The sequence below is a fragment of the Acyrthosiphon pisum genome, chromosome A2, assembly GCF_005508785.2.
Source record: "Acyrthosiphon pisum isolate AL4f chromosome A2, pea_aphid_22Mar2018_4r6ur, whole genome shotgun sequence".
In the NCBI taxonomy this organism is placed as follows: Eukaryota; Metazoa; Arthropoda; class Insecta; order Hemiptera; family Aphididae; genus Acyrthosiphon; species Acyrthosiphon pisum.
In genome coordinates, this window is record NC_042495.1 from 81,324,907 (window position 1) to 81,344,937 (window position 20,031).

The window sequence follows — 20,031 nt, forward strand, 5'->3', positions numbered from 1 at the left end:
TAACCAAATTCGATTAATTTTATAATTCATTCGCTATACTAAATCAACACGATTTTCAAGCAAGTTGAATTTTACTCTAATAACATAAGAGATGTAAATTGTAATTATAAAAACAATTTGATGAGAATACAAAATTACATGTTCACAAAAACTTCATGCCTTTGAAATTTTCCCTTAACATGTCTTTATCGTGAAACTTATTGCCTTTAGGCTTTATAACAGTGTACTATAGAAAGTTTGATAGAGCTCCAGATTTGTTTATTTCCAGATAACAAAAAAATTTTAATGTTGTTTAATATCAAAAACCTGGTAGGTATTAATTAATAAACGAATAAACACTCAATACCTAAATAAAATACTTGTACGCTTATAATATATATACAAATGAAATCAAAACAATTGTTATGTATACGAATGATAAATTATATTTTTTAGGTAGGTAATAGGTACAATGAAAATACGTGGTACGTGCGCACGCATCATTATTTTCTATTATAGACTATAGTTAATAATATTATTTACCACGGTTAGGAGGTATCACAATTCTAAAAAAACTTTCTTGTAAAGTATAACTCTGATGCTACACCAATCGATTTAAAATATTTATTTTATTTGCAATATTATTATGTTTGCAGGGAACATTATTCATTTTTTTATTGTTTTATTATCATAAATTCCAAACTATATAATATTTCCCCTCGTATATAGTTTTTACGCTGCGAAGAATGTTGCACTTGTATAATTGTTACGCGATTATAGTCGTACTCAAACTTTACATTATTATTATTGTTTTTATGTTTGAAGAGACCCACTCGCAGCAGTGATTTAATGCAGATATTGATTTACAAAGTAAAGATTACATAATACAACGATAACAAATACGCACATTATACGTTATATAAAATATTTAATTATCAGTTAATTGATACCCACGAGCTAGTTATAATATTACAGTTTATAATGTTAATTAGCATTGATGACGAAATAAATGGCGGTGGAGATAGAATCAGCCGGGTCCAGATAGGGTGATTTGGCCAATTATTCCGTGAGCTCTGATCATTCTCTGATCTGAGTGTCGGCAGTCGATATTGACGTTACGGACCCCACACTAGGACGTGTACATTGAGGCATTAGTGAATTCCAATGGTTATCACAAAACTATTTAATATGTTTCATATTTGTGTCATCATTTCTAATAGTCTTATGTTATAATTCCTATACATATATTTTATTTATTACATAAAACACTGAAGACCAAAAATTTGACAAAAATTAATTTGAGCATATTATAAAAATTATACGATAGGGTTACATTAGGTTAGAATGTTTGTTATTATTATTATAACAATTTGAATATGCAAATAATAGTGTAAATGCTGAAAAATACTTTCATTGAAAAAAATTACTAAATCGATTGATATATAGTTATCGTAGTGGCACTCGGAGTACCTACTTATATTTATGAACTATTTTATCATAAGAAGCATTGTAAGCATGAATCTAAAATCACTAAAATCTAAATTACAGTAATACAGTCTCAAAATATATGCAATACAAATTACAAAACTATAGGTATTTAAATGCACACAAAAACAAACGGTAAAAATCAACTGAAAAACACGATATAAATAGTTTTAAAAATAGATGGAAAAAACCCAAGTGAATGCTCTAACGAATTTTGATGACAATACAAATCATGAAAAATTATAAATAATAGATGACACTTTTATTTTATCCAAATTCAAAACATAATTTGTAAATTCATAGTTTTTTTTTAAAAATATAGTTCACTTAGTTAAAACTTAAAACATATTAAGTTACAGGTGAATTACTATTAGGACAAATGTCGATCTTATCATTTGAGATGAAAAAAAAGTCTGAAAGCATAGGACTATAGAACCTATTGTTACGAATAAATGTAGATATATTTAAGAAAAGGATTAATGTTGATCGTTTTAAATATTAGTTAATAGTTATATAATGTGAAGTTCAATCCAATTATTTAGAATCATCTTTAGATGGCATTGTAAATAATATCCATTGTCAACTATTGTAAAAAGAAGTATAAAAGTTTCTTATACAGTTAAACATGTTAGTTTGACAAAACTAATAAAATGAAATAGTGCCTGACTCAAAGCAATTAGATAATTATTTTATATTGCGTATTTGGCCTGAAATAGAGAATAAGAGAACAATAATACTATATAGGGGGCTGCCAAAAGAACTTTGTTTCCAGACGTATAGTCATAATGAAATAAAAAGTTTGAAAAAAACACATACCTACGTAGCACGCAGTCTTTCTCTAAATCCAACATTGATTTTAAATCTCTAATAAAAATACGTACGTTTATATTTTATAACCAAGAACAGCAAAGTTTGATGCTACGTATTGTTATTTCATGAGTATTTTGAAAGAAAAAAAACATATTAATGGATCTTTACGAGTCATTAGAATTCGTAAAATAAAGTTAGAATAATAAGTTATTACCAAGCTACTATGCTACAATTTACAAAATTTAATGACCATTAATGATTGTAGTTTATATTCAATGTGGACAACCAAAAAAATGGTAGTATTATACAAGTACAAAGCATTACAGTTATTATAAATATGAAATCGATTTAATACTAGCACACACGAAATCGCAAAAAGTAATAATAGGACGAAAATTAAGATAATGAAAATAACGATTTGGTCAGTGTTGGTTTTTATTTTTATTCTAACGCGCCTTTGTATTGAGACAATAAAAAACTAACTTTTAAAGTTTCTTTGCACGGAAACTGTTTTTTGTGATGGCTTCAAAAAAGAAGTTTGTCGTAAGCTTTATACCACAATACTATATGTATATATTAAATATATCATAACATGTGGTGAACCCGGAAGTCACAGCGCCGTTTAAAAGTTACCAGCACAATCACGTATATATTCTACGCCGTTATGGTTCATATATTGTATTATATTAATCAAAGTTAGTAAAAAAATTAGATTTTTTAAACTGTAGTTGTATCATAATTGGATTCATAGGCTATATTAATTGGATATACGGATTATTCCGAGTTTTTATATTATATATTATAATTTTGAATACTTTTTTCTTATTAATCTTACGGATAAAATGATATTGCTTAGTTGGTAGACATGTGTAAGCGTCAAAAACACAGCAATCGAAGCAATATTGTTTCCATCATAGTTCGAATATATTATGTATTTATCAATAGTTATCTGAATATCTGATAAGAATATATTTCCTATGTATTAACGCGTAGATATAAATTTATATTATCATTATTATTGTATTATTATAATATAACGTAGGCATACTCACTGCAACGATTCTTTGGACTTGGACCTGAGCAGCGATTTGTTGGTGCGCTTGTAAGCCAGGGCGAATGTGACGGCCACCAGTGTGACTATGAGTGCAGACCCGCACCCGAGCGCAAAAAAGAACGCACCGTGCGCGGGCACCAACTCTTCGGGCGCTTCGTCGCCACGTTTGGGTGAAGTCAATGCGGTATTTCCACCACCAGTGGTGACCACAGCAGTGGCGACCTGCACTGCAGTGGCACCTGAACCACCGTACGACGGTTGCAGCACCAAAGTCTTATCGTTCTTGTGATCGTCGTCTGGTTGCGATCGTGGCGGCTGCGGTGGCGGAGGTGGTTGGGCTGCGGGCTGCTGTGGAAGCTGTTGCTGTTGGCCCGGGGGTAATCCGTCGATCAGGTTGGTATCCAGCGAACCGTCCTTGCCTATGGACACACACGAAGTTTTTTATAAATTTTAATGGCAACAAAGCATTACGGGTCAGTTCAATTTATGACTGCATTAGACGAGCTTAGCGCCCCTCCTACCATAACGAAAACCAAAAGCTAACAAACAGATTGGGTTTATTTTATTTTATTATTTTTTTTTGGGGGGGGGGGGAAGGGTAGAGAGCTAATATTGTAGTCACTTCAACCTATAATTTGAGACATCCTAGATAATTTGCTGTCTAACAGTCTGGAATGAACTGTCTTAATCCACGCTTCTATGCAGCAAGTACTAAATTTTACTTGGTAACGACAAAACACGATGAACTTATAGTTGTGATATCCTTTAAACTACATCTTCATATAACGGTTATGATATATTATTATTGTACCAAGCAGCTAGAGACTATATAACTATATTATTAGCCATTAGGTTGACCCGCACACGTCTTGTATAACCAACCACAGTACTGTCAGTACTGGGACCGCAGTGACGAGCCCATTTCCTGTGCGGACTGCAGTCGTTCTAACTGATCGTTTATAGTCGGTGGTATACTGGTTTATCGTATATATATAATATAATATATATGCGTGTGTGTGTGTGTGTGTGTGTGTGCGTGTGTTAATATAAAATATTGTTTGACGTTTCTATTTATTTATTAACAACCCGCAAATTGTAACTATAACAACAAAATGTTTTGTGGACACAAAACTGATAAAACTTCTTTTGGGTTTGATAAAATGTTCGTTTCTTTAACCTTTTGTTCGGTTCAAATCAAATTAACGCCACCACTTGTGTTGGACGCGAATAACTATGCTGCTATACCTGTATATAAATATTTGTTTTCATAACGGTTTTCACTTCTTACCGGACGGAAAAAATAAAGTCATAATCAACACGAAACAGTCTAGCAATAACCACACTATCTCCTAATCATTTAAAGTATTGATAATTTGTCAGCCCGTTAAAACAACACGAACGACAATAGGTTAGAACGTCAATACGCGTATAATAGGATTTTATTTCTGGAAGGACTTATCATGCAAATGAAACAAACAAAATATATAGCTTTATTCATTGGTATGTACCATATGTTAGTTGCAGCTAACTCCGCATGGTGAAATAAATACTTATCATAGTTATTGTTGCGTGAAAGTAGATTTTTAGTTTTACTAATAAATTAATATTATAACTTGTATTCAATATATAACAACGTCAAAAACCTTGATTTATTAAAATTAATAATGTATATTTGATTTTAGAATTGTTTGTTTGTCATTTTAAAAATGTATTGTACAAACATTTTTGTTTAACTGCTGGTTAAATCAATTATATAAGCATTGATTATTATCTTGTAGTTCACTCATATGGAAAATCAATTATTTAGTTTATATGAATAATCAAAAATTAATTTTGTGGCTTAACTAAACACTATAATATTATGTATGTATCTAATATTAATTATAGACGTATAGAGTAGAAAATGAATCAGTGACTTTAATGCGATTATGGCGCATTTATAATGCTTGTTTTCACAAACGAAAATTATACAAACTTTACCAAAATTATTATTGAGGTTACTTACAATTTACGATTAATACATATTTATCATAATTCTGTTATTCATGATTTTATTATTAGGGAAAATGCATTAAACAACATAATTACTCCATGTCACTGAATACGTGACAAAATATTATTAATGGGGAAAATAAGAAAATCAAAAAACGATGTATCATTCACGTGTGGATCATGTAATAGTATACACACGTTTATTATTTGGTTCCCGAGATATATATCATATGTTTAAGTACTATTTTTAAATCTTAATAGCTTTTTACCATATAGAAATCAAATTTTAATGAAAATTGAGCCAACTCGATGTGTAGTGAAAATCAGAAAATCCTTTCTTGAAACATACACAATCTCAAATGAACGAAGAAATAATAACGTCATCATTTATATCAACTTACAATTGGTCATGCGGTAAAATGTGGACGATTGCGATTCCAGCAGTGAAAAATATCAAAAAAACTGTATCTCCGATTGAATTCCGTAACAATAAAATTGTCAAAGAAATTACAAAGATAAAAAGACATAATAATATGAAGAATTTAGATTCGTTGATCATGAAACTGTTGGAAATAACAACAGGAATTTTTTCCGTCATCTCTATGCTGCATACAAATATTAAGGTAGAATAAGCTCATAAAAAACTCCAAATTATACCAATCCTAAGGTTACTTCAGAACATATTATGCCCACTCCCCAGTATAATTATTGAGCAAGAAAAATCATCTATGCTCATTATTCATCTTGCATAAAATCTATAGACCTCCCAGAAAAATATGTTATCTGTTAAGTAACTCACTTAGCAAACTACAAAGGATAGAAAAAGTATAAATGCATCAACAATAATAGTCTTTACTGTCTTATAGCCAACCATAATGAATCACTCTCAAAAAACTCTTCAGTTTTATTTACACTCCTCTACACAAACCAACCAAACCTAACCTAATCCAGGATAGAATGATAAAATCAAGTAATATTGATATAAACTCTATAGAAGATCAAGTTAATTTTAAGGTCAGTTTATAACCCATTGAGGACATAGACACATCAGTGATTTCTCTCGCATGTACACAACGCTCATACCAGAAGCAGCTCGAAAAACAAAATCTCTTGCCATCTGGCAAAGAACTACCCACCAAAACAAATTATCTAAAAATTATTTACCTTGATTGCATCTAACAACTATGATGGCAAAAACGTTTGACAGAGGTTGGAATTTTAACTATCTATTCAAACATAGATCTATCCTTACACCTTACTATTTCCTTACCCAAAAATGTTATCTAGAAGAAAGATCCTTAAACTTTCAACTGAAATCTTTTAGTCACCTAATTATCATCTATCCCATCTACTATTTCACATCGCCACTATCGCAGACTATCGTATGATGACTTATAAGTTGAATAAATATTCAAATTCCCACTGCCGGAAGTTTCATCAAGTGGCCTCTTCGACAAGTCACCCAATTACGCCCTTCCCTTATATTTATTGTAAATATAATACATGTTGTATAATAAACAATTAATGTTAAAAAAAGAAAGATATTATTGAAGTTAGTGCAATGACAATGTTTTAATTAAATTGTATTGAATTATTTATATTAATACCATCATGGTATATTGTTTAACAAAAACTGAACCGTGTCATGTTAAATATTATCTAATTTTAACATGAACGCATTATTTAAAATAACTTGTATCAATAATTATTATCAGATCATCATCATGATAATCATCGTCATAATATAAACTATACTACATTGTCATACAGCAATAAAATCATGACTGTTTGTGCAATATGTAGCAGGCCATCATCATAGTAATAATAATCATCATATCATTGTTATTAGATTTTACATCACTGCGGCATTTTGGCGGCGTTTAATAATAATGTATAAGCCATAAGGTAATTATTATAATAGAAACACAAGCTATTATTATTTCATTTGAATTTTGTGTTTATTTCAAAAAGCTTGTTAACACAGTTTGAAGGACAAACAAAACTAACATTTTGGAAAAAAGATCTAATTTATTTTTACAATTTTATAAAACTATTTTTTATTTTTAATATTTTAAACGACAGCCTTTACTTTTATGCAAACTTCGAGCTTTAAAAGTATTCGATATAAGTTAAAGTTTAGTTTAATTTTCAGTTCTCGCTTATCATTAAAAAAATCAGATATTTTTTTTCAAAAATGCAGTGAATGTGTTATACAATATTTAAAATGTCCTACTTTAAACTATGTAAAAACATTATTTTGGAGGGTACCTACAAAAAATTTCCAAAATAATGAATGTTTATTGATAAAAAAATGACTTTATATAATATTATTATATTTTAACATAATATACTTAGTATATTATTCTATACAAGTATTCATAATACTACGTTACGATATGTGGTATAAATTTTGTATCGATTGTTACGCGCTATTGAACCTATGGGATAACTAATAGTTAATACACGCCGCGCCGACAAACCGTAAACAATGAAAATTAAAACGTCTGTTTGGCGCACAAAACAATTTTATGCGTTTTCAAAACGAAGAGACATAATACACCGTATATTCGAACTTTATTTTGCGTAGTAGTTTTAATTAATTAAATCGTAGTCGGCGTGCACTGCCTCCCGGCACTCTACATCAGATTAATTATTATTGAACAGTCTAATCTGCACCTCCATGCTCGTATTATTATTATTATTATTATTATTTTGTATATATATTATATATATTATATACACACCTATATTATGTGTATCCGAGTTCCGTTCCACCTCTCATCACCAACAACTGACGCCACTACCGTACATATAACCTTTGACGGTGGCGGTTCGATCGAACTAACGTAACCGCCGGCAGGAACTCCACTTCAAAGGCAATGTGTAGTTCAAATACACCACAATGCGAGTAATTTGAAATGCAAAACGGGCCGAAAGTGTAACGGTGCCCCGGGATGGTTCGAGGCGTTAGACAATGTTGTAAAGGGGGCGGGAAGAACCGCATAAACGAGTTTGTACATCAGCACTGGCCGGACAAATCCACTCGAGTCTCAAATGCCAGCGATGCAGCGCAGTATATAATCATCAGTTATGAACGGTTACACCAACAATAATCATGATAATAATAATTATACAAGCTTGGAGAGTCGACTCATAAATCGGGTTGAGAGAACTTCAAGTGTTTAGATTCAGTTGTCCGTGAGGATGTACCCATATTATAACAGGCATTGCAGTTTGATTTGTAAAAGTCGAAGGCGCGAAGGTTGGTCAGAGGGAAAGTGGATAAGGAACTGGTAATATAAAGGGAATATCACGCGGAATACGGAATGGTTACGGATATGAATATGATGAGGTTGAGCGCAAGTATAAAAATAATATTAATATATGGTTGTACACCACTTCACTAATAATAAATAAATAATAATCACAATTTAAGATACTATTTTAAATCGTGCTAATAATGTCATCTTTACTGCTTGGGATAAAGGCCAACAACGATAACACGATTAATATAATGTTGTCATTACCGATGAGCGCGTCCAATAGCATATCGGTGGTCTTCAGACATATCTTGTTTCGGTGGAATACTAGCGACACGTCGCCATGTTTGCGATTAACCGCGGTTATGTTGATAGTGAGCAAAACGTGCACCTCGGAGCTCACTACGCCCGTGCACGGCATCTTGAGCCGGAACACCTGGACGTGAGACGGTACCCAGCCTGATTCCGGGATGTCCAGTTCCGGTTTCTTCATCGCTATGCCATTGTTGGACTCCACGTTCCACGTGTACGGTAACTGCAAAACGAAAATAAAATAATAATTATTGGTATTGTTTAATAATATTATTATGTCACACAATATAATAATATTATATAATATTATGACGTATTATGTATATGTATACTGAATAAATAAATTGCAAAAACGACTTAACGGAACACTGTTTTTGTTTTTGGAAATTGGAAAAGAATTTCGACAAACCAAAAAACTATCTAATTAACTACTGGTTTAAAACTAATTTGTAATAATATATAGCATATTATGCCGTATTGCCGTCAATCTAAAAACATTAAGTAAAACATTTTTTATATACATTATTCCTATTATATAAGTATTTATTTTTATGACTTCAAATTATGTAAGTACAAAAATATTTTCAAAAATGTTCATACTTTTCGGGATAATACGTAAGTGTCGAATGTTAAAAAAATTATACCTACTACATTTAATCAATACAGCTTCATAAAATATTGCTATGTAAGCAGAAGACTGAAATATAATTTACAAAATATACAATGTACATTGTACATATCATAAGAACATATAAGGTACCTACATCAGTATCACTTTTGTGCAAATTAATGTAATTATTCTATAAAAATGTAGTGTCTACATTTCTTTATTATAAACGTCTGAATAAACGTACTTATTAAAAGTTAAGGGCCGGTTGCACAAAAAAAAATTTATTGATCCTATAACTTATTGGTTCTATAGGTTTTATCGGTTTGATAAAATATTTTATTGATAGATAAATATTAAAAATCGTTGCACAAATCATTTCTTATATTATTATATTTTGAGCCACATGCCATAATGGTTCAGAGTGGTTCAATTATTTAAGGTTATGGTTCATTAATATTTTGATAATATTGTTCTGTGATAATTTAAAGATGTTGATAACAGAAGATGTGTTGATAAGGTTTCATTAATTTTATTTTATTGAACCAATAAAACTTATTGGACCAAAATCGGGCCTATAAATTTATGGATCAATAGTGACTAATGGTCGATAACTTATTGGTTCAATAACTTTGTGCAACGTATTTTAATTTTTATCGATTCAATAACTCAACTTATTGGACCAATAACTATTTATTGAACCAATATAGTTTTGTGCAACCGGCCCTTAGAGTATCCTTATTTCTTATTGGAATGAAAAATATCTACAATCACCATTATAATAATATCATAAAGTAATATGATAAACGAAAGAAACCTAAAGCTTTTGAGATAGAATATTTGTGAACTCTTTGTTGTATAAATTCATTGTTTCTCTCTTTATCTCAGAATAAGTGTTTTAAAGATTCCACTCAAATGAATTCCAATTATTATGTATCAATAAACGTTCCTTTCATTATTAATATAATATAATGTGTATATATTGACTGTCGTTCATCAAGGTTTTTATATCAGACCTAACACCCGTGTTTGATACAAAATGTTAAAAATTAATTAAATACATAATATCATCATACATAATGCATATCATATATATTATATACTTAAAGAAATCGAACCAAATTATATACTTAAATCATTGAATTTAAACAATAAATAAAACTTGATATGAAAAATTATTCGACGGTTGATCAAATTCGTAGCATACGTTTTATTTGTCGATAAATTCTTTTAGTAACTTTCACATTGAAATAAATGCAATAAAATTAATTTAAATTTATATTAACGAAAAACCGTTTATGCGAAACATTTAATTTGCTTAGAGTAAATCAGCAGTACATCAGCGGTGGAAAGGTGGAAAGTTTTAAAAATCGAAGCTCACCGTTGACCACCACGGTCGTTTCGTCGTTTATTATACATTATGTATACATTCCGAAAGGTAATTCAACGGCGATAATAATGAGGGACTGCAGCGATTCCGTTCGTTACAAGACCCTCGAGAAACCATTATCGTCCCGTTTATACGAGGGAGGATAATATAATGATATAGACTCTTTTTTTCCGGAGAACCAGAGCAACAGCAACAACAGCAGCCCCGCCACCACCTCGGGACGTCTGGGGGATACGAAAAATGAAAACGAAAGTAATCCGACGTGAATAATATTGGCTGAGGGAGCCGTGCGGCGTCGGTGGAGGTGGTGGTGGTGGTGGTGTAAGTTTGACACGGGACTTAGGCTCGTGTCCAATTATCATTGTTGTGTATTATATCATATCATTATATTATATGTGTATAGTCGTCGGCGGCGGTGCAGTGTTCCGGGCTGTTGCGAACGACTACCTTTACGTGTTTCGTGGGGACGAATTATTCCCGGGAACCACGGTACTGTGTAGGGAGGGTCGGGGAAGAGAATAGGGATCGCGTAAATCCCACGTCAGTCACCCGTACCTGTGTGTATTATATTATTATATTTATATAATATAAACTGATCGCATCTATTGCTACATATTATTCTTACATACCTATTACAATATAATATTATTGTGTCATGTGAACTGGCGGCGCGGCGGTGGCGCATCTATATAATATAATTCCGTCGTATGCGTTATAGGAGCGACGGCCGGGGAGGATGAACTATTATATTGTTATTATAATATCGTTAGGTATTCGTCGACGTCGTCGTCGTCAACTATATACAATATAAATAATATTCTATATAACATTTGTGGGGCGCGCGACGGTTCATCGGTGCGACTGCTGCGGTGCAGACAACTTACCGTATATACATATAGGTACAACAACAGGATAGAGACATGTACGTGTGTGCACGCGCATAATGCACCTTCGCATGGCGCAACAATAGTATATTTTAGGGTTAAACATTGTTCACGCACACATGTATACACACGCTCACGAGTAATATATAATACCTACGAATATATATATAAATATTTGTAAATGTTTTTTTCCACACCGTCCGTCTGTCCATGTGTGTGTGTGTGTGTACGCGAGACCTTTTCCCTCCCCGTCCTGCATAGCCTATATAAAGCGATTACAAAAGCTCTTTTTCGAGAGAGGGGGGTTGTGGAGAGGGCAACGGGCCCGTGCGGCTATAAGTTTGCCGAGATTTCCGACCCTGTTTCTGACACATGTGTCACACGCGGCGCGCCAAATCCCCCACTCCTAACACAACCTCACTGCATCTCTGCCACCACCACGCCAACTCTGTACTATACATGTATTATGTATATATATATGTATATATATGAACGGTAAAGTGCGCGCGAATAGACCATTGAATCCCATTTTCTCGACCCTCCGCACCGACCCGACGCAACTATACCATTCGTGTACACAGAGCCCGCGAGACAGACTCGGAGAGACACACACACAGTAAGAGTGAGAGAGAGAGAGAGAGAGAGAGATATGACGACCTTTGTATGTAAATAAACCCCAGAGTCGCTTGGGGCTGTCACGAAACGTAACCGAATGTTTGTGTCTCTCCAGCGGCGCCCCCCGTACTCGCCCAAAGTCGTTATACGTGTATTTGTTTTTTAACCAATTTTTTTTTTCATTTTTGCTCCTTTTTTCTCCGTTTTCTGTGTTTGCGGCGTTAAAAATACTTATCCCTTTTCTGTTCGACTCACGCCCTACACTAAATATAATAAATATATGTGTCCACTATAGTATATACACTATACAATATACACTGATGTGTGGACATAACAGCGTCCACAATATTTTTATCGTCAGACTTCAACGTCCTTCCGGCCACACAATATACGCACCCATAATATGATAATAATATATACAACAAACGACTGCTCACACCTCATCTTATCGTTGTCCGCATTTAACACCCGTAGGTACAACAATGAGATGTAGCGCGTCTGTCGTCTGTCATCGCGGTACATAATAGGTGTTTAGTGTCTACGATCCTTGTTATTGTGAGTTGATATAAAATATTATAGTATGTAGCATAGGTACAGTATACGTTTACAGGGGGGGGGAGGTATAAAGGGGTATAGGTACGAAACCATGCCATCTACCGTAAGTCGTAAAGTAATATGTGTACCCGGTTCACACAAAAACCAATATCGCAGACATGATATTGTAATAATAAAATGGAACATAATTATATTGTACGCAAGATTTTTATAAATTTCATATAATATGTGATAATACGTATCTACGTAGAACTGTATAGTATGTGCAATTAGTATATGTGCATGTATACCAGTGTATAAAATTATTTATTTTTTATATGGGGAACAAACTTAGAAATTTACCAGTTGCAGGCATCCATATCCATCACTATGGATCATCTATAATTTCAAACATGTCTAAGGCAGTATAAGCCTTATGAATTAAATTCAGGCCCCCGTACATCAAATGTCGGGCCCTTGTACTAAATGTTTTTGCGTGCCCTATAAAATATTATTTAATATAAAATAAGTATTCTTATCAAAATTTCAAAAATTACAAATTCATTTCAACGGGCCCCTAAAATATCCGGGGTCCTGAACTCCAGGTCCAACAGTCCCAATTTAGGGAGCCCCGGAGTTAATGATGTACTATTAAAGCTACAAGGATCCACTATATTATAATATATATACGCATAGTATACGATGTAAAAACTAGTGGGTGGTGGGTTCAAATGCCCCCCCTACGCTCCTGTGGAATCGCACCAATGCCAATCACCGAATCGCGATCAGCAAGTGTACGTGCGATGATAATTATATTTTATTACTCAAAAGTTAAAAATATATTACGTTTTAATGATTGCTCATCGGTATCAAACATATACCTATTATACTTAGCTCTCGCACAGAAGCTTCTGACCGATAGAGAAACTAACATCTAAATAAGATAGAAAAGAGAATTAATGATGTATGCAGTTAATAATAGTAATGGTATAAAATGTGTTGGGTTATAGATTTATATGCATTTCCGCATCCATAAGTTTAATATCGATGTGATAGCCACTCTTTACCATAATATAATATTAGAATAATTTATAATACGAGTAGCTGCTATCGTTATAATTACAATTACCATTATAAAATGTGCTTAGCAATATTCCCATTCTAACAGCCACAGTATGCATAAATACCTACGCACTGCAGTGGGTTCCGGCCACATCAAAGGCAGTCTGTCTCCCGCGGGCAGACCATATAATCATATCACAAATCAGATATCATCCTTTTATTATGTGCATTAATTGAATATTATTTAATGACAAATTATTAGTTCTCTGATGTTAAATATTGCTTTTCGTCTAAAAAATAAATACATCACTCAAACACCAGCCGCGTCTACAAACAAACAACTAGGTATCTACTAAGCTAATATAATTTATAAAATACATTTAATAATATAATATTATTATATTGTCACACAATCGTCGTCACATCTACCACTTCAATATCCTTTTCTATAACTTTAAACTTATAGAGTAGCAAAAGGTAGTTTCGTATAGTTATAGAAGGAAAGAAAAAATCATTACATTACCTAATACCTATTACCATTGAATATATATTGTAAAATATATACTCAATGCTAGTATTACCTTCACTTGTATAATTTCGATTACTAAAATATTTGTAATCAGATATTGTTATTTCGATTTGCGTCAGGTTTCCACTATAATAATATCTATGTATGTATACGGCTAATATATGATGTATATAGGTATATATTGATTCCGTGCAGAATTTACGCAGGACCCTTGTCGACATGCATATTTAATCACGTCGCATTGTTTAATCATGGTTTAATGGAATTTCTGAGAAATTAATCGTTTTTGAAATACGAGAAGTAACTCGTTGAAACTCTTTGAAAGGGTCCTTTGACCGAGGTCTCGTAAACCATTTTCATTAACCTGAACGTTGGAAAAATTAAGTTTTCCGCAGATGCTCGCACCTAATTGGTTTTGTACGCCTGTACGCTGATTAATTTTAATTAATAATGTAAAAATGATTCTTTTTTCAACGTAAGAACACCTATAGTAAAATAATATAAATATTTACATTTTCATGAACCGATGCTTCATTTTATATTCATGGATCGCAAGGCAACAAAATTACAGTTGATTGTTAAATATTGTACCTGTAGCCTGTAGGCTGCAGTACTAAACAATAAAACCACTGAAGAATGGCGTTTAATTAACACTTTTATTTATTTTTCTAACTAGTTATTGAATATTATTTGTATTATTATATATTTTTATAATGGTGGTAGGCAGGAACCTACTATGACTAGTATAAACGAATAGTATAAAACTATAAACTATATAAACGAGTAATAAAATTATATATTATAATACAATACACCGTACAAACCACATATTATTACGATTTATTGACAACAAACAATTATTTGATATTTCAGCACAAATGAGTACCAATTAAACGCTGTGAAATAATAAAAATAATGAATGTTGATAACATTGTAGGTACGTGCGAACTAATTAAATAATTAAACGACACGATAAAATCGTATTATGTATACGGGTCGAATTTTAGTTGAATGACAATTAAATACAAATTAGGGCCTTGCACGAAATGGGTTTATGTGGAGGGGGTTTTGAAATTGGAAAAAAACTTTTAAGTTCAGAAGTACCTACCTCTTGTATTTATATTTTTGTATCTAATGTTATAAAAATGTATATTATTTTAGTTGCAATTGATCGAGGAAGAGATTAGTATATTATTATATAGAAATGCGTATTGTAGAAAATCTGTTGATTTGAACGTCGCACACAATGTCGCACACAGGGAATCATAATAATATGTATCTTGAATCTATAAATGTACATTTGATGATTATTAAATAATAAAAAAATAAAAAATATGCAGATAATGATGATGGCGTAAAAACACCTAATTCTATTCGTATATAATATTAGTGAGCTTGTAAATGTGGTACGTTTGACTAACGCATACGCGTGGGAGTGCAATCTATGCTTATATCCTTCAGAGCCTCAATATAATATATTAACAAGGCTCTGGCAGGCTCTCTAACTGTTTCGATAGAGTAGGTATAGATAATTGATTATAGCTCCAAATTTTGGGAGACTGTATTTTTATAACTAGTTTATTTTGAATTAATTATTATTCTATCAACAGTTAATATTAATTATTAATAACTGTTTTTACCTACCTATACATATATATTAACGTGATTGTCGATTTACAACTATGACATCAAAGATGCAGGTGCATGTCGAGCAATACCATTATTTAGAGCTGTTCGATTAATTTTTTTACCACTCGATTATTAATTTCACATTTTATCGATTATTTCGATTAATCGAAAATTAATAATCAAACCAAAATTCGATTTTATAACGACTAATAATTAATCGATCACCAATTTTTTCAATGACTGATTAACCGATTAATCGATTTTTTTTTAATGAAGATTAGTGTGTTGGTGTAAAGTAAACGCAGACCCACTCAAAATGGAATAGAGTACAAAATTCCCAAACTGCTAAAAATAGAAGTTCATTCGAACCGTCAAAACAACGATTAATCATCTTGTTTATTCGAAAAATTCGATTAATTGATTAATCGGAAATTCGATTACTTGATTAATCGAATTTAGTTTATTTGGCGATTAATCGAATTTTATGAAAACTGTAAAATAATCGAAGAAAAAAAATAATCGTCGTAATAATCGATTAATCGAAATAATCGAACAGCCCTACCATTATTGATAAATGAAATAATATAAAAATATGTACCTACTATGATTTATTTTAAATTTCAAGTATTAAAAATACAATAACGACCCCAGTTTTAGCTGGTAATGTGATGTACTTTCAACTGGAAGGGTGGGTGACACGTTGAGGTACATATTTTATTTCCCCCTTAATCCGTCACACGTGGCATGAGACACAATACATTAACATATACGTGTTTATATTGCGTGGTGTACGCGTATTTGGGAGATAGTATTATCTGTGACAATAATGAAAATATCTACATTACACATTTATACAACCTGCAACTGCACTGATAAAGTTCATTCTTCAAATATGGCAATTCTTCAGTATGAATATGATTAAAGTATTGTATTCTTTAAACTTCAATTTTTAAAAATCATTAATAAAACAAAATAATATTTAAATAAAAAATTATTTCCTTAAATACACACTTTATAATAACGGTTTGATGTTTTTTTGCAATAGTTTAGATATAAAAATCAAAATGCATATCTATTATTACAGTTATTTGATTTTTTTCTAAAACTTGTGGTTTTTATTATTATTCAAATCAAACAAATTTCTCGCTGCAAAGTTCACCAATACATTTTAAACTTTTTAGTTGTAATTTTATTCCGTTTTTGAATTGAACCATACTCATTAATCATTATACTGTCTACGAATAATTAGGTACTATTAATTGTTCATCATTCTAGCCGAGCATTCACATAAATTCTATATTAAAGCCATATTATTATTAATCGATATATGTACAGACATGTTCGATATTGTCGAAAATAATAATCACAATATAGAGGGATATTTTGTTAGAGTTCACACTATTTAATATTATTAATCATGTTTTTGGTATTTTATGTAAGTAGGTACACTATAGATTTTTTTATGCTTCTTATATATTTTAACAATGAGGGCATACTTTACACATTGTCCAAATAGTTTAAATTAAGATTGTTCCTAGAGAAACCAAGATTAAGTTATAGTAAATATAGATAGTATATAGATTAAGTTATTAACATTGCTTTCGAAGATAAGGTATTTAGAAAGATATGTGGCACAGTGTGTTACAGATGATTAAAAACACAGAGTGATAAGAAAGATGCAGAGCTAAAAGAAATCACTCAAGTACTGTTGATAACAAAAGCTACATTAAAGCGGAAAATACCATAGCGTGAGATCTGCAATCAAATGATAACCGGTGGGGGAAATACCTAAAGGAAAACCAAAAAAGCGGTGGATTGTGAACGATAGAAAACGATACCGGGATGAATGGAGAAAAGTAATGGCAAAGGCGCCGAAATTCCTACAGAATTAAAACGCCAAAGAAGAAAAGTAGAAGAAGAAGACGTATAGTAGAAGAAAAACTTAGATTTCGTATATTTGTTGCTGATTTCACATCGAATACTAAAGTACCCATAAACGGAAGGTAGGTATTTCAGATTGCATAATATTATAATACGTATATTATAGCCGGCGGATCAAAAGTTGCGATGGCCGCGACGGCCAAACAGATATTGTTTGTGCGCGTAGGCGACGCGAACAAGCAACACGCTTTTCACAACTTGTCCACATCAGCCGCCAACACGGTTTTCTACTCTTGCTTTTGTCCATCATCCACCCCCTTCCCCCTGGCTCTTTTTGGGTCACGTCTCTCACACGGGACCATCGTCGTCTGTAGTCGTGTATCGTGTACAACCGTATTATGTATATACAATATATATATTATATATTTGGGAAATACCTTAGACATGACGCGCTATTGAATTCGTCGGCCAAAACCATAGAGAATACTCGCAACAATGACGCGCGTATATACATAATAATATATAGTAGTTGGGAAGGCAAACGCGCGAGTATAATATATAAGGGCTAAAGGATCAGAAGGGTGCGCGTGTATGGTGAAAGGATGGTCAGGGGGAGGAGGGGAGGTTTTTCCCGATGTAAAATTAGTCGTGGCAACACGGCGATGACGACGGTGGCAATGTGCTACGCCAAGAGGTATATGCGTTCGGCTATATAATAGAAATACAGCGTCGAGTTGTCGGCGGGAGCGGGGCGTAGCGGTGTCCGAGGAAGGGTCTAATGGCGTTAAATTACCTGGCCGCAAAACGTGCGGTGTCGGTGGCGGCGCGGGGATTACGGGTTACCAGGACGCGGGTTAATACCGAAGCGGTTACCGCCTATATAAATACATATATACGCGATATAACGGCGGCGGCAGAGGAGTCACGCGATACCCCGTGATTGCTGGCCATTTGGCGGCGCGTTAAATTGGTCGCCGCCGTCTTCTCCTCGAGCGACCCCTGCACCGCAAATGGCAATAATAATAAAATACACTTTTTATACCCCGCACCGGAATGGCCACGGTGCACCGGAACCGGATGCGGAACAATTAATTCGTGGCGTAATTACGTACCTGTTGTTATATTCTGCTGTGCGTAGTTATTAGTTATTACGACGACAGCACGAAATATGCGTATAAATATTGATGCCGCCACCCTTCTGTCCACCACGCGACACATTTAGTTAATACATAATTTATATTATCCGTTATACATGTACATTTCATTAGATTTCTTATAATATATAGGTGCCTACGGTTTGTTTTTAATCTGCACTGTCAGGTAGTTTATAATTATTAGAACTAATTAGAGAAAGAAGGTTTTTACTTTTTTGTACCTATATATTATGGAAGAAAAAAATGTCTCCTTTTATGAAAGGAGAAAAAATCAAAAGGTTTAAGTCCACATTTGTTTTTAATATATATAATATATATATGTCGTAGCCACTTGATGAAATTGATCTTTTCATGAAAAGATGACCATTTCATGAAATGGAAACGGATTTTTTACACTTCGTGAAATTTGAAAATATTTCACAATATGGTCACTTTTTCATGAAATGGTCACCCTAATTTAACATCGTGTAATTTTTTTCATAATGTGGTCGTTCACTTTATGTACTAAAATACAACATTTATTACACACGTAAATGTACAAGCTTTAATAAACATAAATGTAAGTTATTTTTATCTAAAGAACACGTAAAGTTTGATCATATCCGTTAACTAGGTAGGTACGTGACACGTGTCCATATAAAATAAAATAAATACTATCTATATTCTATACGACTATTATACTGCAATTACCGGACTATCCGAAATGTGTAGATAATATTTTATTGGTTTTGATAAAAGTTATAAGGATAATGTCATACCAGCATTTTAGTAATACTTTGATGCTCAAGTTTTTAGTAATTGCTGTGTGGATCATTCGATCGTATTCTATTACAATTATCTACTGTATTCTATCT

General features: G+C 32.5%; 1 protein-coding gene across 1 annotated transcript in view; it reads right to left on the bottom strand.

The window, feature by feature from the left end:
- LOC100573904 (tyrosine-protein kinase Dnt) overlaps positions 1 to 20,031 on the bottom strand; it is an 81,258-nt gene that overhangs the window by 19,072 nt on the left and 42,155 nt on the right. Inside the window, exons 4-5 of the mRNA XM_003246298.4 lie at positions 8,848 to 9,115; positions 3,327 to 3,747 (exon numbers count right to left, since the gene is read on the bottom strand). Coding sequence (XP_003246346.2) covers positions 3,327 to 3,747; positions 8,848 to 9,115 — 689 coding nt within the window. The remainder of the gene's footprint in view (positions 1 to 3,326; positions 3,748 to 8,847; positions 9,116 to 20,031) is intronic.